The 23,671-nt window shown below is 45.1% G+C and overlaps 1 protein-coding gene across 4 annotated transcripts in view; it reads left to right on the top strand.

Annotated features, from left to right (window-relative positions):
* The window catches only part of LOC120940141 (ATP-binding cassette sub-family B member 5-like), a 125,544-nt gene that overhangs the window by 60,089 nt on the left and 41,784 nt on the right, over nucleotides 1-23,671 (top strand). For all 4 annotated transcript variants that reach the window (XM_040352809.1, XM_040352811.1, XM_040352810.1 and 1 more), the window contains 3 exons: nucleotides 17,508-17,618; nucleotides 20,120-20,245; nucleotides 22,703-22,906. In XM_040352809.1, the coding sequence (XP_040208743.1) occupies nucleotides 17,508-17,618; nucleotides 20,120-20,245; nucleotides 22,703-22,906 (441 nt within the window). The remainder of the gene's footprint in view (nucleotides 1-17,507; nucleotides 17,619-20,119; nucleotides 20,246-22,702; nucleotides 22,907-23,671) is intronic.

Raw genomic sequence — 23,671 nt, 5'->3', positions numbered from 1 at the left:
AGCACGGGGTACCTCTCGTGCCCCTACTAGTGGTAGAGGATCGGGTGCAAGGGGAGTCCGCCTGATCCGGGAGTTCTTCCCATCGGGCAGCCGCCCGATATTGCCATCTCAGGCTGAAGTAGTGGTGGACTACATGGGGCACAGCAGTGCCACTGAGTCGTCGGTCCCGACTCACAGTAGTACCACCATTACACCGGTGCCTGTAGTACCCCCCCAGCCCCCAAGAGTCCAGCATCTTACTGTTCGACAGCGACAGTGAGAGGGATATCTTGGGGGAGGCCATGCATCAGGCAGACCTTCAGCTCTGTCCTGATGGTCAGGACCTTTTTGAAGGGATGGATGAGGAGGATGGGATACCTGCTGGCAGTATCCCAGAGACATCCCTTCAAACTGGTGCTGCTGTTTTGGTGCAGGAAACAGCAGCACCTAGTCAGACCCAGGCGTGGGTGAGGGGACAGCGGAGCCAGGCTAGAGGCTCCATGTCAGTTGGTTCCCTCAGACCAACACATCTCAGCCCTTGGTCTGACATCTCTGGGGGCGAAGAGGGTGACCCATCATGGTTGCCATCTGACGCGTCGGCTCACTACGTCAGTGACGACGGGGAAGGTAGGCACCCTGGTGAAACGGTGCGCCAGGTCACCACCAGGGAGACCATCGTCAGGGTCTCCACTGGTGATGGAAGCAGGAGGTGTCAGGAGGAGCAGCAGCAGCAGCAGGCAGCTCCACCTGTGCGCACCGAGTCCCAGCAGGTGCAAGTAAGCGTCACCCCATCTGACAGGAGGGCGGTGCTGAAGTCACCTGTCTGGAACTACTTTACCCTGGTGGCAGACAACCCTACCGTGGCCATCTGCCGGATTTGTAAAGTGAGGGTGAAGAGAGGGAAGTGTTTGGCTCGGGTGGGTACCACAGCCCTGAACCAGCACCTGAGGATAAACCACTGGGCGGTGTTTGACGAGATGAAGCGTGGTGGTGGTAGCACCGCCACCACCACAAGTGAGCAGGGTACAGCAGCCCCTGCCACATCTTCATCTCTTTCCAGCAGGTCATGCCCCCCCGCTCCCTCTAGTAGAGGTACTGGTACCGGCAGCCAGACCTCTACTTCCACAGCACCCTCCGCGTCTGTGTCCCGCACTGCCGTCCGGCGCCAGGCGTCAATTTCAGACGCCTTTGACCGCACCACTCCCTTCCCCCCTGGAGACCGACGTGTGCGTTCCCTCAATGGGCTCCTGGCAAGGGTTATTGCCCAACATCTGCTGCCCTTCAACATAGTTGACAGCAACCCCTTCAGGCAGATGTTGGAGCAGGCCCAACCCCAATGGCGTGTCCCCAGCCGCCATTTCTTTGCCAGGACTGGTGTCCCTGCCCTACACCAGCACATTGTGCAGAATGTAACCCTGTCGCTGGATCACGCTGTCAGCGACAGGGTTCATCTGACAATGGATGGCTGGACCAGCAGGCAGGGGCGCTACATCAGCTTCACGGCCCATTGGGTTTCCCTCCGAGGCGTCGGTGAGGGATCGGCGGCAACCGATCTTGTGGTGCCGCCCTGGGGTGTCCAGGGGAGAACTGCTGGTCTCCCTCAAGCCACTGTCTCCGCAGCTGCTGAGCCTCCCAGCAAGCGCCCCCGTAGCTACTCAAGTGTGGGGCACGTGCGCTGTCAGGCCGTGCTCCAGCTTGTTAGTTTAGGGGACCGGAGACACACTGGAGAAGAAGTGCTGAAAGCACTTCAGGCTCAGGTCCAGAAGTGGCTGACACCCCGAAGGCTCCAGGCAGGTATGGTTGTCTGCGATAACGGCAGCAACCTACTCGCCGCCCTCAGTGCTGGCAGTCTGACCCACGTGCCCTGTCTGGCACATGTCCTCAACCTGGTGGTGCAGAAGTTCCTGCGCACTTATCCCGGGTTGAGTGACATTGTGGCAAAGGCGCGTAGGATTGCCAGCCACTTCAGGCGCTCCCCAACCGCTACCGCGTCCCTGTCCGAGTTGCAGCGGAAGTACAGTCTGCCCCTTCACAGGCTGATTGTGGACAGTGTGACGCGGTGGAACTCCACCCTCCACATGCTGAAGAGGTTGTGGGAGCAGCAAAGGGCGGTGAGGGAGTACCTGATGGAACTACGCACTGAGAGGGCTTCACCACAACTCCCTTTCATCGCCTGTGCGGAGTGGGGGCAGATAAAGCAGGTCTGCCAAGTGTTGTCCTCCTTCGAGCAGGCGACCAAGATGGTCAGCAGTGAGCACGTCGGCCTCAATAGCGTGCTGCCAATAGTGTTCATGCTGGAGAGGACACTAGATCGCCTGCTCGAAGCTGGGGAGAGTGCCTTGGTGGAGCAGGAGGAGTCAGCAATGCTCCACCGAGACCAGGGCCAGGACGAGGAGGAGGAGGAGGATGATGATGATGAGGAGGAGGTGGTTGCTGGTGTCGTCCCGGAGTCAGGGCCTGGTCAGGAGGGAGAGCCGGTGTTGGGGGCACCGATAGTCCGGGGGTTGGGCATCTCTGAGCGTGACCAGCAGCGCCTCAGGGATGAAGAGTCGGACCTCATTCACCTGGCCAGCAGTGAGGAGTCACAGCGGGCTGTGCTCTTCCCCATGGCTGCCCACATGCTGAGATGCCTCAGGAGGGACCCCCGGGTTAAGACCATCAAGGCGAGGGATGATTTCTGGATGGCCACCCTTTTGGATCCCAGGTGCAAGGGGAAACTGGAGCAGTTCATCCCAGCCAGCCGGAGGCAGCACCGGATGGAGGAACTGCAGGCAGGCATTGTCAGACGGTTGGAGCAGGCAACTCCCCGGCCTCCAGTTGTCCCCCCTCATCTCACCCAGCAGGTGGCTGCACCCAGCAGCAGCCGAGCAGGGGACCTAATGGATGAGATGAGGATGTTCTTCCAAACCGAGCGACCCAGTACCAGCACCAGCAGCAGCAGCAGTCACCACCAGCGGCTGGCCCACATGGTGGCAGACTACATGGCGTCCGTCGGTGCTTCTGACAGTATGAGCACCGACGACCCCATGGAGTACTGGGTTGCCAGATTGGACACCTGCCGCGAGCTCGCTCAGTATGCGCTGGAGTTATTGTCTTGCCCCCCCTCCAGCGTACTATCTGAGCGGACATTCAGCGCGGCAGGTGGGGTGGTCACGGACAAGAGGACCCGTCTGTCCACAGACTCCGTGGACAGACTCACATTCATAAAGATGAATGAGTCCTGGATCGGCGGTGACTTTCTGGCACCCGTCGTCGGTTCAGGGCGCTGAAGGGTCCCTTGTCATGCATTCCCTGATGGAGCCCCGGACCTGATGTATTTACAGTGCTGAATATAACTATTTTAACATCTGAGAAAATCAATGTTAATATTTGGTACAGTAGGCTTTCTTTGCAATTACAGCGGTCAAACCTTTCTTGTAGTTTTACACCAGCTTTGCACACACTGGAGGAGGGATTTTGGCCCACTCCTCCACACAGATCTTCTCTACATCAGTCAGGTTTCTGGGCTCTCGCTGAGAAACACGGAGTTTGAGCTCCCTCCAAAGATTCTCTATTGGGTTTAGGTCTGGAGACTGGCTAGGCCACGCCAGAACCTTGATATGCTCCTTACAGAGCCAATCCTTGGTTATCCTGGCTGTGTGCTTTGGGTCATTGTCATGTTGGAAGACCCAGCCTCGACCCATCTTCAAAGCTCTAACTCAGGGAAGGAGGTTGTTGCCCAAAATCTCGCAATACATGGCCACGGTCATCCTCTCCTTAATACAGTGCAGTCACCCTGTCCCATGTGCAGAAAGACACCACCAAAGCATGATGCTACCACCACCATGCTTCACATTAGGGATGGCGTTCTTGGCATGGTACTCATCATTATTCTTCCTCCGAACACGGTTAGTGAAATTATGATCAAAAAGTTATATTATGGTCTCATCTGACCACATGATTTTCTCCCATGACTCCTCTGGATCAGTCAAGACACCTATGTCAGCAGTTATTTCACACTCTATATACTCTTATTAACACTGCTGTTCATCATGGCACCTCCTGCCCAAGTGATATGACTCTGTATCAACTACTACTGTTAATACTACTACTGCTGCTGCTCAGTCAAGACACCTATGTCAGCAGTTATTTCACACTCTATATACTCTTATTACCACTGCTGTTCATCATGGCACCTCCTGCCCAAGTGATATGACTCTGTATCAACTACTACTGCTAATACTACTACTGCTGCTTCTGCTGCTGCTGCCCAGTCAAGACACCTATGTCAGCAGTTATTTCACACCCTATATACTCTTATTAACACTGCTGTTCATCATGGCACCTCCTGCCCAAGTGATATGACTCTGTATCAACTACTACTGCTAATACTACTACTGCTGCTACTGCTGCTGCTGCCCAGTCAATACACCTATGTCAGCAGTTATTTCACACTCTATATACTCCTATTACCACTGCTGTTCATCATGGCACCTCCTGCCCAAGTGATATGACTCTGTATCAACTACTACTGCTAATACTACTACTGCTGCTTCTGCTGCTGCTGCCCAGTCAATACACCTATGTCAGCAGTTATTTCACACTCTATATACTCCTATTACCACTGCTGTTCATCATGGCACCTCCTGCCCAAGTGATATGACTCTGTATCAACTACTACTGCTAATACTACTACTGCTGCTTCTGCTGCTGCTGCCCAGTCAATACACCTATGTCAGCAGTTATTTCACACTCTATATACTCCTATTCCTACTGCTGTTCATCATGGCACCTCCTGCCCAAGTGATATGACTCTGTATCAACTACTACTGCTAATACTACTACTGCTGCTTCTGCTGCTGCTGCTGCTGCCCAGTCAAGACACCTATGTCAGCAGTTATTTCACACCCTATATACTCTTATTAACACTGCTGTTCATCATGGCACCTCCTGCCCAAGTGATATGACTCTGTATCAACTACTACTGGTAATACTACTACTGCTGCTTCTGCTGCCCAGTCAAGACATCTATGTCAGCAGTTATTTCACACCCTATATACTCTTATTAACACTGCTGTTCATCATGGCACCTCCTGCCCAAGTGATATGACTCTGTATCAACTACTACTGGTAATACTACTACTGCTGCTTCTGCTGCCCAGTCAAGACATCTATGTCAGCAGTTATTTCACACCCTATATACTCTTATTAACACTGCTGTTCATCATGGCACCTCCTGCCCAAGTGATATGACTCTGTATCAACTACTACTGTTAATACTACTACTGCTGCTGCTCAGTCAAGACACCTATGTCAGCAGTTATTTCACACTCTATATACTCTTATTACCACTGCTGTTCATCATGGCACCTCCTGCCCAAGTGATATAACTCTGTATCAACTACTACTGCTAATACTACTACTGCTGCTTCTGCTGCTCAGTCAATACACCTATGTCAGCAGTTAATTCACACTCTATATACTCCTATTACCACTGCTGTTCATCATGGCACCTCCTGCCCAAGTGATATGACTCTGTATTGTCAATGTCTACTACTACTACTACTGCTCAATCAAGACACCTATGTCACTAGTTATTTGCCACTCTATACTACTATTACCACTACTGATGCTGCTGCTGCTGTTCATCATGGCACCTCTTGCCCAAGTGATTTGACACTGTATTGTCAATGTCTACTACTACTATTACAGCTCTGTCAAGACACCTGTGTCCCAATTTTTTGGTACACTATTGACTACTATGACCACTACTGATGCTGTAAAGTATTCCCCAAGTGTTTTTATGCTATCTAGTACTATTACCACTACTGCTTGTAAATCCTGCCTGTGTGATACTTAGTGGGAATGCTTTAATAAGCATTCCCAGTATGGATACCCGTAAATGTATTAATCTTAATTAGTGTGAATGCTTTAATAAACATTTCCAGTATTGATATCCGTAAATTTAGTAATCTTATTATTCCTTACGTTTTTTGGTTCTGCGTAACTTCAGGATACTTTCAGCTATTGAGACCATTCAACTGTAAAAATGTTCGTCTCGTTCAGCTAATGATGGGACTTCTTCAAGTTTTTTTCGACTATTTACACTTTTATAAATTTTAAGCTTTTAGACCCTTTTTTTAACATTGAAGTCAATGAGAACATCCTTTTCCCCTTTGAATTCACATGCCCTGCCAAAAGTTTCAGCTACTTCATACTTTCACTTACAGACACTAAACAAACTTTAAAGCGGTCACAAAATATTTAGCTATCCGGCTATGACTTTTCAGATCGTTATCGTTTACAATTTTTTGGTGAAAACGCAATTTACGTTTGGCGAATTTTTTACAAAAATGCAATCGGTTATAATGTAATCCTATGGAGGGGATTTAGGGCCAGATCCACAAAAACCTGGCGTAACTTAAAAAATCCCATTTAAGTTACACTGCCTTAAAGTTTCTACCTAAGTGCCTGATCCACAAAGCACTTATCTAGAAATTTAAGGCTGTGTAACTAAAATTCCGCCGGCGCAAGGCGTTCCTATTCAAATGGGGCGAGTCCCATTTAAACGAGGCGCGCTCCCGCGCCGGCCGTACTGCGCATGCGCGAAGTTACGTTACGCCGAGTTTTGAGGATCGCGACGGCTTAAAAAAGTTGCGTCGGGGAAAAAAAATAAAAAATTACAGCGTCGCTCGGCATGCATTCCTGAGAGGGAGAACTCCATGCCAGTTTTCAAAGAAAAAACCGGCATGGGTTCACCCCCCAGGAGCATACCAGGCCCTTAGGTCTGGTATGGGTTGTAAGGGGACCCCCCCTACGCCGCAAAATCGACGTAGGGGGTCCCCCTACAATCCATACCAGACCCGTATCCAAAGCACGCTACCCGGCCGGTCAGGAATGGGAGTGGGGACGAGCGAGCGCCCCCCCCTCCTGAGCCGTGCCAGGCCGCATGCCCTCAACATGGGGGGGTTGGGTGCTCTGGGGCAGGGGGGCGCACTACGGGCCCCCCCACCTCAGAGCACCCTGTCCCCATGTTGATGAGGACAGGACCTCTTCCCGACAACCCTTGCCATTGGTTGTCGGGGTCTGCGGGCGGAGGCTTATCGGAATCTGGGAGCCCCCTTTAATAAGGGGGCCCCCAGATACCGGCCCCCCACCCTAAGTGAAAGTAAAAGTTAATAAACACACAACACAAGGGTTTTTAAAATATTTTATTATTCTGCTCCGGAGGCCCCCCCTGTCTTCGTTATTAGCTCAATTACCAGGGGGGGCTTCTTCTTCCGCTCTCCGGGGGTCTTCCACTCTCCGGGGGTCTTCTCCGCTCTCCGGGGGTCTTCTCCGCTCTCCGGGGGGGCTTCTCCGGACTCCGGGGGGCTTCTTCCATCTTCTCCCCTCTTCCGCTGTTGACTCGGCGAACCCCGGTTCTTCTGCAGATGTCCGGTGCCTTCTTCTTCAGCGCTGGCTGCCTGCTATGTTTGTGTGTTAGCTCGATTAGTAACAGGCAGCCAGCGCGGTCTTCTGTGACGTCAGGGTCTCCTCTTCTGTTCTTCTCCCCTCTTCCGATGTTGCCTCGTCGCCTGTTGTCGCTGTAATGATGGAAGCGCGCCTTGCATCCCATTTATATAGGCATCACCGTCCCATCATGCTACGGTAGGTACCCACGTGGTGGGTGCCTACCCACGTACACCCACCACGTGGGTACCTGCCGGAGCATGATGGGACGGTGATGCCTATATAAATGGGATGCAAGGCGTGCTTCCATCATTACAGCGACAACAGGCGACGAGGCAACATCGGAAGAAAGGAAGAGAAGACCCTGACGCCACAGAAGACCGCGCTGGCTGCCTGTTACTAATCGAGCTAACACACAAACATAGCAGGCAGCCAGCACTGAAGAAGAAGGCACCGGACATCTGCAGAAGAACCGGGGTTCGCCGAGTCAACAGCGGAAGAGGGGAGAAGATGGAAGAAGCCCCCCGGAGTCCGGAGAAGCCCCCCCGGAGAGCGGAGAAGACCCCCGGAGAGTGGAAGACCCCCGGAGAGCGGAAGAAGAAGCCCCCCCTGGTAATTGAGCTAATAACGAAGACAGGGGGGCCTCCGGAGCAGAATAATAAAATATTTTAAAAACCCTTGTGTTGTGTGTTTATTAACTTTTACTTTTTGCCTCCAGGTGAATGGATAGGGGTACGATGTACCCCATATCCATTCACTTAGGGTGGGGGGCCGGTATCTGGGGGCCCCCTTATTAAAGGGGGCTCCCAGATTCCGATAAGCCTCCGCCCGCAGACCCCGACAACCAATGGCAAGGGTTGTCGGGAAGAGGTCCTGTCCTCATCAACATGGGGACAGGGTGCTCTGAGGTGGGGGGGCCCGTAGTGCGCCCCCCTGCCCCAGAGCACCCAACCCCCCCATGTTGAGGGCATGCGGCCTGGCACGGCTCAGGAGGGGGGGGGGGCGCTCGCTCGTCCCCACTCCCATTCCTGACCGGCCGGGTAGCGTGCTTTGGATACGGGTCTGGTATGGATTGTAGGGGGACCCCCTACGTCGATTTTGCGGCGTAGGGGGGGTCCCCTTACAACCCATACCAGACCTAAGGGCCTGGTATGCTCCTGGGGGGGAACCCATGCCGGTTTTGTTTTTACAAATTGCCGTGGAGTTCTCCCTCGGGAAAGCATACCAAATGCCGTCGCTGGAATGGGCCTTTACAAGGTGTGACTAGTTTACACTTTGTAGAACCAGCCCTAATTTTACACTTGCAAAATAACACTTACGGCGCAAAAACGAAGCTGGAAAGCTTTGTGGATCGCCTTAAGTGCTAATTTGCATACTAGAAACGGCATTTCGACTCGAAATGCCCCCAGCGGCGGATGCGGTACTGCATCCTAAGATTCGGCAGTGTAATTCAATTACACATGCCGGATCTTCTGCCTAACTTTGGAAAAAGCCTTTTGAGGATCGTTTCCAAAGTTACACACAGACTGAACAGCAGTTAAGTCGGAGTATCTCTTTTGTGGATCTGGCCCTTAGAGTCTGTCATGTGACCTTAACATTGGAGATCTTTGTAATTAAAAATATCTTTAGAAAAAGGGGAAACAAATTGCTCTCACGCCCACAAGATCTACTTTTCATACACAATTTTTATATCAACACGTAGCTATGCTTGTCTGGTTTCTGGCAATGTGATCAATTCTGCGATACGTATTTTAGTTTTAGTTATTGGAGCAACAGCCAGAAATTATGTCTCATAGACTCTCATGTTAAATTATCTAAAAAATGTTGCTGCAGAACTCACAAAGACGCTCTTTTCTAAATCGCAGACATGGCCACATTTTTTAGTTTATCAACATAAATTTCATATCGATGCGTTTACAAGGGCTGTGTATTTCAAATGGTGTAGTCGTTGTATCGATCGCATGTACGGTTGAGGATTTATTAAGCTTTGTTTGGAGGCTTAAATCATGTATTAGATCTGTGAATTAAAAGCGTTTGTAATGTTATTTCTTTCCATAAATAACTTTCCTGACCTCAGTGCAATATTCCTCCTCACTGACCTGGGGGGGAGGGGAAACCTATTGAGGGGGGAGGGGCGACCAGGAAGTCAGCATACTCTATACTTTGCAGATAGAGAAAGAAGCTGTGTGTCCTAAAGATAGTGTAGTGGTTATGGTGAATGTCTTTGGCAAGGGGCTCAGCAATTAAGCTATTCAGCATTCCCACTCGCATTTTCCTCAGGAAATGCATTGTCTAGTTATATTATATTTTAATACTACTGCTGCTGCCTCCATGCTGAGTAAAGCTTCATGACCTCTCTGGCACAGCGGATCCACCAACAGCCTCCGCTACAAGCTACCAGACCGGATCTAAACAGCAAGTGTAACTATAACAATGAACCTTATGTTAAACCCTGTTTTGCGGCATTTATACTGCAACCATTGGGCTGTCTGCAAGAGCTCATCTGCATTCTCTCTCTCTTTCTTGCTCTCCCTCTCTCTCTCTTTGTATATATATATATATTGTTGCTTTTGTTATGTTCATTTTTCAACAGTTTATTTTGTGTTCGTCGTGTCTGTGTCGTGTGCTTTAGTTTGTCCTAGGTTACTGTTAAATAAAATAATAGTATAAAATGTTTTTGCTTATTATGAAGTTAAATGTGTTGATGTTGATTTGTTTGATGTGAAGTTAGATGTGTTGAAAAACCTACAAATCTATCTCAAAAAGAAATGATACATTTCCAAAAAATAAGATTTTTTAATAAAAAAATAAATTCAGATATAACTCTGATTGCGTTTATGAATCCGTTCCATTTCCGCAATATTTTCGGATTGCTGCTGCTCTAGCAGAGCATTTTGTTGCGTCAGGTAGCGGATCTTGCGTTGGTTTTGCAGGATCCTCTGGTGGTTTTTTTTGATGAGTCTGTTCTGCCTTATCATCTCTCTTGATGCTGTTAGGATATAATAAAAAAACATTTGGATTTCAAAGAACGTTACCAAATAAATAAAATATTTTTTTGCTTATTAATCAATCATTATCATGTGTATACACTTGTTATGTGTCTAACACATCCCGGGAGTGCAGAATTATTAGGCAAATCAGTATTTGGACCACATCATCCTCTTTATGCATGTTGTCTTACTCCAAGCTGTATAGGCTCGAAAGCCTACTACCGATTAGGCATATTAGGTAATGTACATCTCTGTAATGAGAAGGTGTGTGGTCTAATGACATCAACACTCTATATCAGGTGTGCATAATTATTAGTCAATTTTCTTTTCTTTGGCAAAATGGGCCAAAAGAAGGACTTGACAGACTCTGAAAAGTCCAAAATAGAGAGATATCTAGCAGAGGGATGCAGCACTCTTAAAATTGCAAAGCTTCTGAAGCGTGATCATCAAACAAAAGAAGCGTGTGGAAAAACAAAGGTGAAAAATAACTGCCCATGAACTGAGAAAAGTTAAGCGTGCAGCTGCCAAGATGCCACTTGCCACCAGATTGGCCATATTTCAGAGCTGCAACATCACTGGGGTGCCCAAAAGCACAAGGTGTGCAATACCCAGAGACATGGCCAAGGTAAGAAAAGCTGAAAGACGACGACCACTGAACAAGACACACAAGCTGCAACGTCAAGACTGTGCCAATAAATATCTCAAGAAAGATTTTTCTAAGGTTTTATGGACTGCTGAAATGAGAGTGAGTCTTGATGGGCCAGATGGAAGAGCCCGTGGCTGGATTGGTAAAGGGCAGGGAGCTCCAGTCCGACTCAGACGCCAGCAAGGTGGTGGTGGAGTACTGGTTTGGGCTGGTATCATCAAAGATGAGCTTGTGGGGCCTTTTCGGATTGAGGATGGAGTCAAGCTCAACTCCCAGTCCTACTGCCAGATTATGGAAGAGACCTTCTTCAAGCAGTGGTACAGGAAGAAGTCACCATCCTTCAAGAAAAACATGATTTTCATGCAGGACAATGCTCCATCACACGTGTCAAAGTACTCCACAGCGTGGCTGGCAAGAAAGGGTATTAAATAAAAAAAAGGAATGACATGGCCTCCTTGTTCACCTGATCTGAACCCCATTGAGAACCTGTGGTCCATCATCAAATGTGGGATTTACAAGGAGGGAAAACAGTACACCTCTCTGAACAGTGTCTGGGAGGCTGTGGTTGCTGCTGCACGCAATGTTGATGGTGAACAGATCAAAACACTGACAGAATCCATGGATGTCAGGCTTTTGAGTGTCCTTGCAAAGAAAGGTGGCTATATTGGTCACTGATTTGTTTTTGTTTTGTTTTTAAATGTCAAAAATGTGTATTTGTGAATGTTGAGATGTTATATTGGTTTCACTGTTAAAAATAAATCATTGAAATGGGTATCTATTTATTTTTTTGTTAAGTTGCCTAATAATTCTGCACAGTAATAGTAGTCACCTGCACACACAGATATCCCTGAAAATAGCTAACATTAAAAACAAACTAAAAACTACTTCCAAAAATATTCAGCTTTGATATTAATGAGTTTTTGGGGTTCATTGAGAACATGGTTGTTGTTCAATAATAAAATGAATCCTCAAAAATACAACTTGCCTAATAATTATGCACTACCTGTATACTTCTAGCATAAATACCATATTATGGTTCTACAATCTGACAGGTGCGCTTTATATGTTGTCCATTTTTATATCTACATTTTATTGTTGAAATGTTATTAATCATTGTGCACATATTTACCTTCCTGAGCGAGGCTCACAGGACCGCTGTCTTCCTCCTGCTCGTCTGCTTGAGAAGCTGGGGTGGGGGGGGAAGCTCCTCAGCTTGCTCCTCAACAGGAGCTGGGTTTGGGGAGTGGGAGGGCCCTGGCTGCTCCTCCTCATCCATCTCCTCCTCTGCCGCATCCTCCTCTGCCGCATCCTCCTCCTCCTCATCGGCCTGGCGCCTTCTGCGCTTGGCGCGCACAACTGGTATTGGAGCTCCTATAATAACACAATGTTCATATATTATAAAAATGTTTTCTAATGACGTATGCAAATTCTGTGTACTCTGCTGTATTGTATATGAATACAAATTGATTTATATAGACAGTTAACCAATGGGACAATGTTATATTAAAGGGTCTTGTGGGCACTACAGGGGACTGAGCGTGAGCTGGGATGCCACCATGTTAAAATGAGCTGTTTTTGTCTCCTTTGTTTTGTTCAGACGATCTCATGTTAAAAAAAGGGCCTGATGGAGCACACGGGATTACTATAACAACCCCACGCCTAACACAGGAATTTAGTGGGAATCTATATATATAAAACTCAACGTGTGTGTGCATGTATGTATGTATGTTCCAGCATCACGTACAAACGGCTAAAGATATTTACATGAAACTTGGCACACAGGTTACTTATATGTCAGCCACAAACATAGGATAGGTGGTTTAACCCTTACCCACCCCCATTTGCCATGGTCGGGGTTTTTCTTTAAAGTCCCATGCAAAGCAATGGGAAAAGTATGTTCCCACATAACTTCTGTGTTCCTGTCTGCTGTCCCATGTCTTTTTTCAACAGTACTATGAATACCTTGGCTGGTGGTGATATATGTTAGCACAACATGGCATGTTGGTTAACAACATCTGACCTTACATGAATTACATATGACCTTACATAACTGTCACCAAAGGAGCTGCGGTGGCTCCACGCGATTGCCACTGCGCTGACAAGCGATTCACCTCTGCAGCTAGGGGTTCGGATCCCGCTCTCGGCTACATGTGAATTGAGTTTGGTGGTCTCAGCCCCGCCCCCGGTGGGTGTGCTATGCGAGGTTGGGTTGGGAGGACCCCCTCACACCTGCCATTGCCACCCGGGGCATGGAGAAAGGTGGCAGATTGCCTCTGGGGGAGGCCTCCCAACTCCTGCAGGCCGGCTCCTCTCTCTTTCGAGTTCACGCACAAAATACACTTTTGAAAAAAAAAACATAACTGTCAACAATAACTTACCAGGATGATATCTATCCCGAAGACGTCTGACCTGATCCATGTGGCGCCTCTTCAGGTCAGACCACTTCTTGACTATTGCCTGGTGATCGTGTTGGCCGCCGAAGTCAGTGATTAGGGCGCTGACCACAGCCCTTTTGTCTGGCTGCCTGCGGAGCTGGTCGTACCCTGTTTCCAGGAACTTCTGCAAGATGAAGAACAAAGTATATTGTAATACTTCTGTTGACAGCCTTATGGATATATGACGTAAATGTATGCTATTCAACAATTGGAAGCATTCTCGCCTTATTAATCAATGACAGGGGTAACATGACAGATTTTATATCCTGCCATTTCGGTCGCCACCTTTTTTGCATAAATATAGCAGCCATTATCATTTGCATAATTATGAATATATTATTAACAACACAGGATACACGTATAGGGGAGATATGCGTTGCTAACTCTTTTCCCTATCAGGAGCCTAACGCCCCGGGGGGTCAGAGACGGGACCTTTTCGGAGGACCACTGACGTATGTACCCGTCGCAGTTTTTTGTGATGTCACTCTTTAGGTGTGTGCACATTTTTCACTGCACCGGGTGGAGTTTTTGGGTTGTGTTTTGCACGCCACAGGCTTTTCAACAGAAAAAAAACAGCTGGAGGCAGAATGGTTGCAAAACACTACGGGTTTGTTACCTAACTCAGGGTTTCAAGACCAGTCCACCTCCAGCTGTTGCAAAACTACTACTCCCATCAGCCACGGTCTGTCAGTGCATGCTAAGAATTTTATTTTTGCTGCATCTAGGGTGCCACAGTTTAGAGACCCGTGCATAAAGGCCTGAAAAATGTGGGCCTGCAGAACTTACAATACTAGAAGTGCCAGCATTCCCAGGCATGCTGGAAGTTGTAGTTCTGCAACATCTAAAGGGCAATATGTATTCGAACGTCCTTGGGCCTTGAGGACACTGAAGTCAGAACGTTCGCATACGTCCTATGTCCAAAAAAATGTTAAATTCATTATGCTAAATAACAAGGAAAAGTGCCTAAATACACATTTGCCAACCAGGGTGTCTGCAGCTGTCCAGGCATGCTGGGACTTGTAGTTTTGTAAAAGCAGGAGACACATTGTTTGTGAAATACTAATATCTGATCATATATACTAACTTTTAAACTAGACTAAAATGCAGTTGAAGATAATGAAATAACAGTGGTCAAAATACTTACACAAATCAGCATCTTTTCCTCAGATACAGTGAAATTACTTCCAACCATCTTGCTCTGCGATTGCGTTGCGATCATAAAGTTGGAAACTGGCAAGGGTCCAGGAAATGGTCGCGTGTTGTTCGCGTGTTGTTCGCGCGATTGCGCTGCTTGGACCGAGATGACTCCATATGGCTTCGGCTGTATGGACCACAGTAACTCTTTTCCCTGTCAGGAGCCTAACGCCCCGGGGGGTCAGAGACGGGACCTTTTCGGAGGACCACTGACGTATGCAACCGTCGCAGTTTTTTGTGATGTCACTCTTTCGGTGTGTGCAAATTTTTCCTTGCACCGGGTGGAGTTTTTGGGTTGTGTTTTGCACGCCACAGGCTTTTCAACAGAAAAAAAACAGCTGGAGGCAGAATGGTTGCAAAACACTACGGGTTTGTTACCTAACTCAGGGTTTCAAGACCAGTCCACCTCCAGCTGTTGCAAAACTACTACTCCCATCAGCCACGGTCTGTCAGTGCATGCTAAGAATTTTATTTTTGCTGCATCTAGGGTGCCACAGTTTAGAGACCCGTGCATAAAGGCCTGAAAAATGTGGGCCTGCAGAACTTACAATACTAGAAGTGCCAGCATTCCCAGGCATGCTGGAAGTTGTAGTTCTGCAACATCTAAAGGGCAATATGTATTCGAACGTCCTTGGGCCTTGAGGACACTGAAGTCAGGACGTTCGCATACGTCCTATGTCCAAAAACATGTTAAATTCATTATGCTAAATAACAAGGAAAAGTGCCTAAATACACATTTGCCAACCAGGGTGTCTGCAGCTATCCAGGCATGCTGGGACTTGTAGTTTTGTAAAAGCAGGAGACACATTGTTTGTGAAATACTAATATCTGATCATATATACTAACTTTTAAACTAGACTAAAATGCAGTTGAAGATAATGAAATAACAGTGGTCAAAATACTTACACAAATCATCATCTTTTCCTCAGATGCAGTGAAATTGCTTCCAACCATCTTGCTCTGCGATTGCGTTGCGATCATAAGTTGGAAACTGGCAAGGCTCCAGGAAATGGTCGCGTGTTGTTCGCGCGATTGCGCATGCGCGATCGAAAAATCGCAATCGCAATATGTTTTTTGGCTAAAATATCATAAATATTCGATTTCAGAGTGCTGCTACAGCAGTTTTAGAAATATCTGCAATCAATTTCGCATTCGCATTTTGTGAAATTGCGTTAAAATATCTCGAATATTCGATTTCAGAGTGAGCCAATCAGAGCGCTCCTACAGCATTTCTCGAAATTGCGCAATAAATATCGCATTCGCATGTTGCGATATTTCAATAAAATATAACGAATATTCTGAGCCAATCGGAGTGCTCCTACAGCATTTCTCGAAATTGCGCAATAAATATCGCATTCGCATGTTGCGATATTTCGATAAAATATCACGAATATTCTGAGCCAATCAGAGCGCTCCTCCAGCATTTCTCGAAATTGCGCAATAAATATCGCATTCGCATGTTGCGATATTTCGATAAAATATCACGAATATTCTGAGCCAATCAGAGCGCTCCTCCAGCATTTCTCGAAATTGCGCAATAAATATCGCATTCGCATGTTGCGATATTTCGATAAAATATCACAAATATTCTGAGCCAATCAGAGCGCTCCTCCAGCATTTCTCGAAATTGCGCAATAAATATCGCATTCGCATGTTGCGATATTTCGATAAAATATCACGAATATTCTGAGCCAATCAGAGTGCTCCTACCGCAGTTATCCAAAAATCGCAATTATTTTCGCATTCGCAATAGCGAAAAATCGCAATCATTTAATTTCGATAAAATATCACGAATATTCGAATTTAGCGAATATATCTCGAATATTCGAATATATATTCGAGATATATCGCGAAATCGAATATGGCATATTCTGCTCAACACTATTTGCCAGGATGATCTACGTGGCTGCACGTTTAATCCTTTACTCGTTGATCCACAAGTTCCATTGATGGACATTTTTTTTTCTTTTTTCCTTTTCACATGGACTTATTAGCACATTTATTTCACATATTCTTGGCTGTTTTGTTTATATTATCACTGTTTACAGTATAGTGGTTATATTTCCACTTAGCGAGATATCATTGTCTCTCTTCAATCACCAGCGCTACATTTTTACACATACCACTTTATAATCTTTGTCACATTGTTGTGTAGCAGCTTCCCCTTTTTTTGTTTTTCATTCTTAGACAAGCGCAATATTTTTTCTTTTTTACATGGATCAGTTGTTGGTTGTGGCTTTAAACAAGCATTATTAGGCTTTAATCAAGCTTTGGAAGGTCTTACACCTTGTTGAAAACACTGTTAAAGCTTGTTTAAAGCCACAGCCAGAAGCCCTTCTGAATGCAACACTTCTAAACTGGAGACTAATGCCCCGTACACACGTGCAGGATTTCCGATGGGAAAAATTCCCGTCGGAAATCCTGAGGGGAAAGCCGAGAACCTGCTCGGTTAGTCTTTCCCCCTACATGTGTCTGGTTTTCCCAACAGGAAAGCTGTGGGAATCCTGGCCATGAGTATGCTCTTTAAGGATGGTTTTAGAGATTTACGACGAGAGCTGTGAGGTGTTTGCAGAAAGCTTTTTTAAATAGTTACAGTACACATTATTATTCAGACTGGTGTTAACAAGCTAACATGTGCGTGTAACAAGCCTTAGAGTCATATGACAATTGGCTCATTATTAGTTCTTCCAAGGCCAAGAAATGAAGAAAAACAAGTAATAGTTAGATCCTTTATTGGAGCTTACAGTATATGTAAATTATCATTGTAGAGAAAAATTCATCTTGAGACTGATTTTTCAGTGATAAAATGTATTTTCCTTATTATAATTCTAGCCATCCAAAATTGACAGCTTTTCAAGAGAAGGATACAAACCGGACAATATAATAGGAAACATCGAATTTAGAAATGTGCATTTCTCCTATCCATCAAGAATGACTGTTCAGGTAAGGGATATTTAAGTCAAAGTGTTCATTGGTCATGTTTCATCATAATAGTATTTTATTGGGCAGTTACTGGCTACTTATTTTTTTTTTTCATTATTATTTTATATTTAAACAAAGTTTGTCTGTCCTGTCCTTATGATCGAGACAGATGTAGAAATGTATTTGGGAAAATGGGTAAAACAATCTGTGGGCCCCTATAGTATGCTTCTCTTGATAACTCTGTATTGAGGCACCTTGTGTTTGTCAAGGGCAGTGCTTTTCAGCAATCTAAGGCTGGGTTTACACGTATGTGAATTGGATGTGTGTTGGTGCTTCCAAGGGTCCTAGTTCTGAGAAAGTGGCAGATGACAGCACCCTTTGCCATACAGCTCTGAGAATTTTATGAGCACAATATCCTTCTATATTGCTCTCCTGTGAGCAACCTTTCATTGACTAGTTTCAAGGGAACAGGAGAGACCATGAAAATGATAATAGGATATAAATGAAGTCTTGTATGTATATACAGTACAATGTACAAAACGTTCAAAATAAATGTTAACTATTTTATCATGTGCCCGTGAGAGTAGTATACTGCCCCTTGAATTACATCCTTGAGGACATTTATTGGAGGACCTCAGAACTATATGTGCTATGCCACAGACAAACAAGTGCCGTCTCTTCAAAATGTTATGTATTATTATTATTATTAGAACCTTTTATATAGTAGGTCTACTCATTGGGTGTCAAGCAAGGGTCATCTGAGAGGCCTACCCCAGGGTGGGTTCCTTCTGGCTACACTAGCCACCTGTAACAGGATCACTTTATTACTTATAGGGTACCTTTTACTTCTGTGCTGGTTTCATCAAGGGGACAAGGCTGAGGCTGCTATTGGGAAATACTCAAATTTTAGGCGGGCCTCTGCATTTAGAGATTAACAAACACTGTGTACAATTGCACCGTAACTGTTCTCCAGTTAACTCTCAGGTTCCTTGGGACAATATTCCCGTTCTATGTAATTTGCATTTAGGAGGGACACTCTGAGCCTTGCCCATTTCCACCTGTCCAGTGCATCACCGCTACCTCAATCCCAGTAACAGTATGGTGTCCCGCCATGCACATAGGGCAGACTCAACGCATGCACTTTACTTCACTTGACTGCTCTGTACCTGGGTACAGGCAGGGGACCTCTGCAGTGAGAGTCTGCTCCCATTGCTATGGGAGATTGACCGCTCACGGAGAGAATGCCAATAACAACTCCCTCCAGCAAGAGGCTATCCCACCTATCGCAGACCTACGTTTAATGATAAGCTACTTGTAACTTCTGTTACTCTTGGTAACCCTTGTGTCTCACACCGTATTACTCTTGTACTGTTGTTGATTTCATACCCCAAAGAACTTTAGTGACCTGAACTCTGGGATGATGTCGGTTACTTGCATTACACCTCTTTAAGAAACTTCAGACTAGGCAGAAACAAGGTTTCAAATCTTTACTTGAAAAAGTGTAAAAGGCATTACGAAGTCCAACATGCGAAAACATTATTCCTTCCTACCTCCCTAACGCTAACTCTATGTGCTGCCCCAGCATACCTGCAAAGGTAGCCTCCATGTATAATATAGAGTTCGTCAGTGGCATTCTCCAGCAGCTGGTGTCTTCGGGACAAACCCCAAGTTCTGATGACTTTTTCGGTAGTAGTAAGTCGCAGGCTTCTGCTACTCACTGGTGTTCTTTGACTATTTCCCTTATGGGCACTGGGCCCCAGGTCTCCCAAGGTTTCCGTCTCTATTCACACAGGTGCCCTCCAGATCTCTCTCTCACTCCAGACCACTGTCCCACTTTTATAATACAGGATCAATGGGTCGGACCCAGAGAAAAACTGGCTACAGTCAAAGAACCAGGAAAGTATTAACTCTTAGGCCTCGTACACACGATTGGTTAACCAGAGGACAACGGTCTGAAGGACCGTTGTCATAGGTTAACCGATGAAGCTAAATGATGGTCCGTCGTGCCTACACATCATCAGTTAAAAAAACGATCGTGTCAGAACGCGGTGACGTAAAACACAATGACGTGCTGAAAAAAACGAAGTTCAATGCTTCCAAGCATGCGTCGACTTGATTCTGAGCATGCGTGTATTTTTAACCGATGGTCGTGCCTACTAACGATTGTTTTTTTCCCATCGGTTAGGAATACATAGGTTAATTTTAAAGCAAGTTGGCTTTCTTTAACCTATGGTTAAATAACCTATGGGGCCTACACACGATCGGTTTGGACCGATGAAAATGGTCCATCAGACTGGTGTCCTCTGGTTAAACTATCGTGTGTACGAGGCCTTATTCTTCCGTCTAGGACAGCAACTAACTGGCTATTTCCAACTTGCTTACATGTTGTCTAAAGTTTTTTGAAATACAGAATCATATTCTTACTTTGTACAATGAGATGCAGAGTATGAAAAAAACACGAGTCTTGTGTGTTCATAAAGTAAGGGGAAAATGCTTAAAATTTTAATTTCTATTCTGTGAAGGTACTGAAAGGACTTAATTTGACAGTGAAATCTGGTCAGACAGTGGCACTGGTAGGACAAAGTGGGTGTGGTAAAAGTACAACGGTGCAACTGCTACAGAGACTGTACGATCCACAAGATGGAGAGGTAACTATGTTTTATCCATTCCAAAAGGAACCTTATTTGTACAAGTTATTAATTTAACAAGTGTAAAGCTAAAAAGCTCCAGGCAAAGTAACGACCACTTCCCAAGCTCGCCTCCAAGCAGCTTATATTTATCTCCACCATGCTCGCAAACCACTAACTGCCAAGCCAGAACACTGAGGCCCCATACACACCATAGAATCTATCCGCAGATAAATCCCATCAAATGGGTTTCTGCGGATAGATCCTATGGTGTGTACACTCCGTCGGATATTTATCCGCAGATAAATCTCCCCTGGGATGGATTTCCAGCAGATGGATATTTGCTGACATGCTCAACAAATCCATCTGCTGGAATCCATTCCAACGGATGGATCCGCTCGTCTGTACAGACTTACCGGATCCATCCGCCCAAAGGGATTCCCCGCACGCGTCGTAATGATTTGACGCATGCGTGGAATTCCTTATATGACAGCGTCGCGCCCGTCGCCGTGTCATAATAGCGGCGACGGCGCGACACGTCATCGGCAGAGGATTTCAGCGCGGATTTCAATGCGATGGTGTGTACACGCCATCGCATAGAAATCTTCTGAAATCCTCGAGAGGATTTATCCGCGGATACGGTCCGCTGGACCGTATCTGCGGATAAATCCTCTCGTGTGTATGGGGCCTAACATGTGAGAGAGTGACATCTCCTGATATGGAGCTTACAAATAGGTTGTCTAAAAAAGAGGGGTGAGGGAAGCATGGGTAAAGGTTAGTAGTGGATTTAGAGGTGTGGTAGCAAGAGACTCCTTTGGACAAAGAGACAGGATCTCTTCGAAGCCCAAACAAAACTTTTCTTTTTAAGGGCTAATTTACACCAGCGGAATCACTGCAGTGCGGATGCGCCAATCTTGGTGCATCATATTGTTCACTTTTTTATTGAACTTTATTGAAATATCACAGAGGCATTTCACTGAGTTCAGTGGCCGGCCATGGATTGCCTCACACTACACTATGCTGGAAAAAAGTATTGCATGCAGTATTTTTTCAGCACACACTACCTGAACACCATGGCAATGCAATGATGTGATCTGTGCATATTGGAGACAAGGAATATTGCCTTCTCGTGTGGTGGGACTGCACTATAAAAGCCGCCCAACGCAGTCCCACTGCATCTGATCTGAATATACCCTACATAGTTTAATAATGATTTTTTTTAGGAGAAGAATAAATGCTCTGTCATGTTTTATTTGCATTTATTAGCATTTTTTTACATAGTTACAGTCATCCAGCTTGGATCAATGTAAGTATGCATGTGAACTTGGAATATCTCCCCCTAGAAGATGAAATATACTGTAGAAGGCACACTTTCTACAGTGATTGCTGCTAGCTTCAGGGTCCCAGAGAAGTTACCCTACTTCTTAGTAGACATGTGCGATTCCGTTCGTAACAAATGGATTTTCGTACAAATCTGTTAGTATTCGTATATTCGGATCAATTCGAACATCTGAATAGCTGAAAGTACTAAAATACGAAAATTACAGAATTGCGAATAAGCAAAATAACGAACAAGCGAAAATACAAATGTACGATTGGAAAAATTTACTAAAATACAAAACACCGAAACAGCAAAAGAACGAAAATGACATCTATAACGAACGATTTGCATTCCGTATTTTAAATCCTTTGTCTGTTCGTAATTTTGTATATTCATATTTTCATTCGTATGTTGGTATTTTCATTCGTGTGTTTTGTAAATTTGTTTCTTTGTCTGTTGGTAAATTTGTGTATTCGAATCGTTCTTTCGAATGGGCACTGGGCAGTGTAGTTAGTTAGTGATGTATCTTACTTAATATCTTAGCCAATCAGCTTTCTGTCTTTTGTGCTGAGTCACATTGGACAGTGTAAGGGAAAGTCTATCTTAATATGGATTAGCCGCGTGTTGAAAATTAAACTAAAATACGAGATTGCGAATGACCACGCAGCAATGTATTTACGAAAGTACAAAATTACGAATCCATTAAACGAAAATTATGATCTAACAAAATTACGAATTTCGAATCAACGAAAATAAATTAGACAGAATTACGAATCAATCAGTATGAACGAAAATAAAACTGTTACGAAAATACGAACGGGTCCAAATAGGAAAATTGCGTCTTACGAAATTACAAACGGGTCCGAATAGGAAAACTTGCGTCTTACGAAATTATGAATCTTTACGAATCTACGTAACGAGACGAAACTAAAACAATAAAAAAAACTAGCTGGGCACAGGTGCCATTCAGAGAACACTTGCATTTTTCAATTACAGCAATACATTATCTGATTGGATGAGGCAGAGATAAGTTCTTTCCTATAATATGAATATTATGACTATTATATGTCATATTGGCTAAATATTAAATGGTATTTATCGATACTTGTTATTTTTCCCTGTATTACGTATGTGTTTTATCTTGTCTGTTTTATCAGATATTGGTTGATGGTCATGACATACGGTCTCTGAATATCAGAAAATACAGAGAATTAATTGGTGTGGTCAGCCAAGAGCCTGTACTTTTTGGAACAACAATTAAAAACAACATTACATATGGAAGAATAGATGTGACAGATGAAGAAATTGAGAGGGCTTCTAAAGAAGCCAATGCCTATAACTTCATCATGGAGCTTCCTGATGTAAGTATATGTAGACTTAAACAATTGCAAATGTAAAACTTGTTTTACAGACATTCTCTAACTGAAGGTTGGCCATAAATATATCCATAGAAGCAAATCCTATTGAATGTGGCTATTGGTTGTGATTATGGGGATATTATCAATATCCTAGAGGGTGATAGTCATAAAAGTTTGGCACCAGCACCATCAGTGAGGATTTTCGCAGGTGTCTTTTGCAGAAGCCTTCTCTGAAAATGAGTAGATACTGCATGTCCCTAATCCTTATATATACAACTGGGACAAGGAATACCTTCAATCTATAGTACTAATATATATGCAAAATGAGCATCTAAATGTCGATGAGTCCTTTCCATATAAGAGATTTAAAGTGATACTAAGCACACACTGTTTAATTTACAGTATCCCTTCTCTTTCTGTATGTGGATGATGGCACTGTAATTATTTTAATTAAAACAAAAAATCAAAGTATGTTTTTTCCTAATTAATATACAGCTGTCACATGACTTAGCTCTTTCCCAGCCTGTTTGTAGGGAACCAGTGGCAGGAGGAGCTCCTGGTCGACTGCTGCTGGTCACATGTTTAAAAAAAAATACAGCCTTTGAAATACAGAGTCGAAATAAATAAATAATATAAACAGTTTAAGTCATACAAATATATATTTTAAATTAGATCTTTATTATGTTTTAACAATAACATGGTGTGGGTTGATTTCTGCCAGTCACAGGTTGTATCACACCCCTTCAGCCTGTGTCTTAGAATAAGAGG

The sequence above is a fragment of the Rana temporaria genome, chromosome 5, assembly GCF_905171775.1.
Source record: "Rana temporaria chromosome 5, aRanTem1.1, whole genome shotgun sequence".
Classification (NCBI taxonomy): domain Eukaryota; kingdom Metazoa; phylum Chordata; class Amphibia; order Anura; family Ranidae; genus Rana; species Rana temporaria.
The sequence above is the reverse complement of the archived record's forward strand: the minus strand, read 5'-3'. Positions and strand labels throughout refer to the sequence as shown.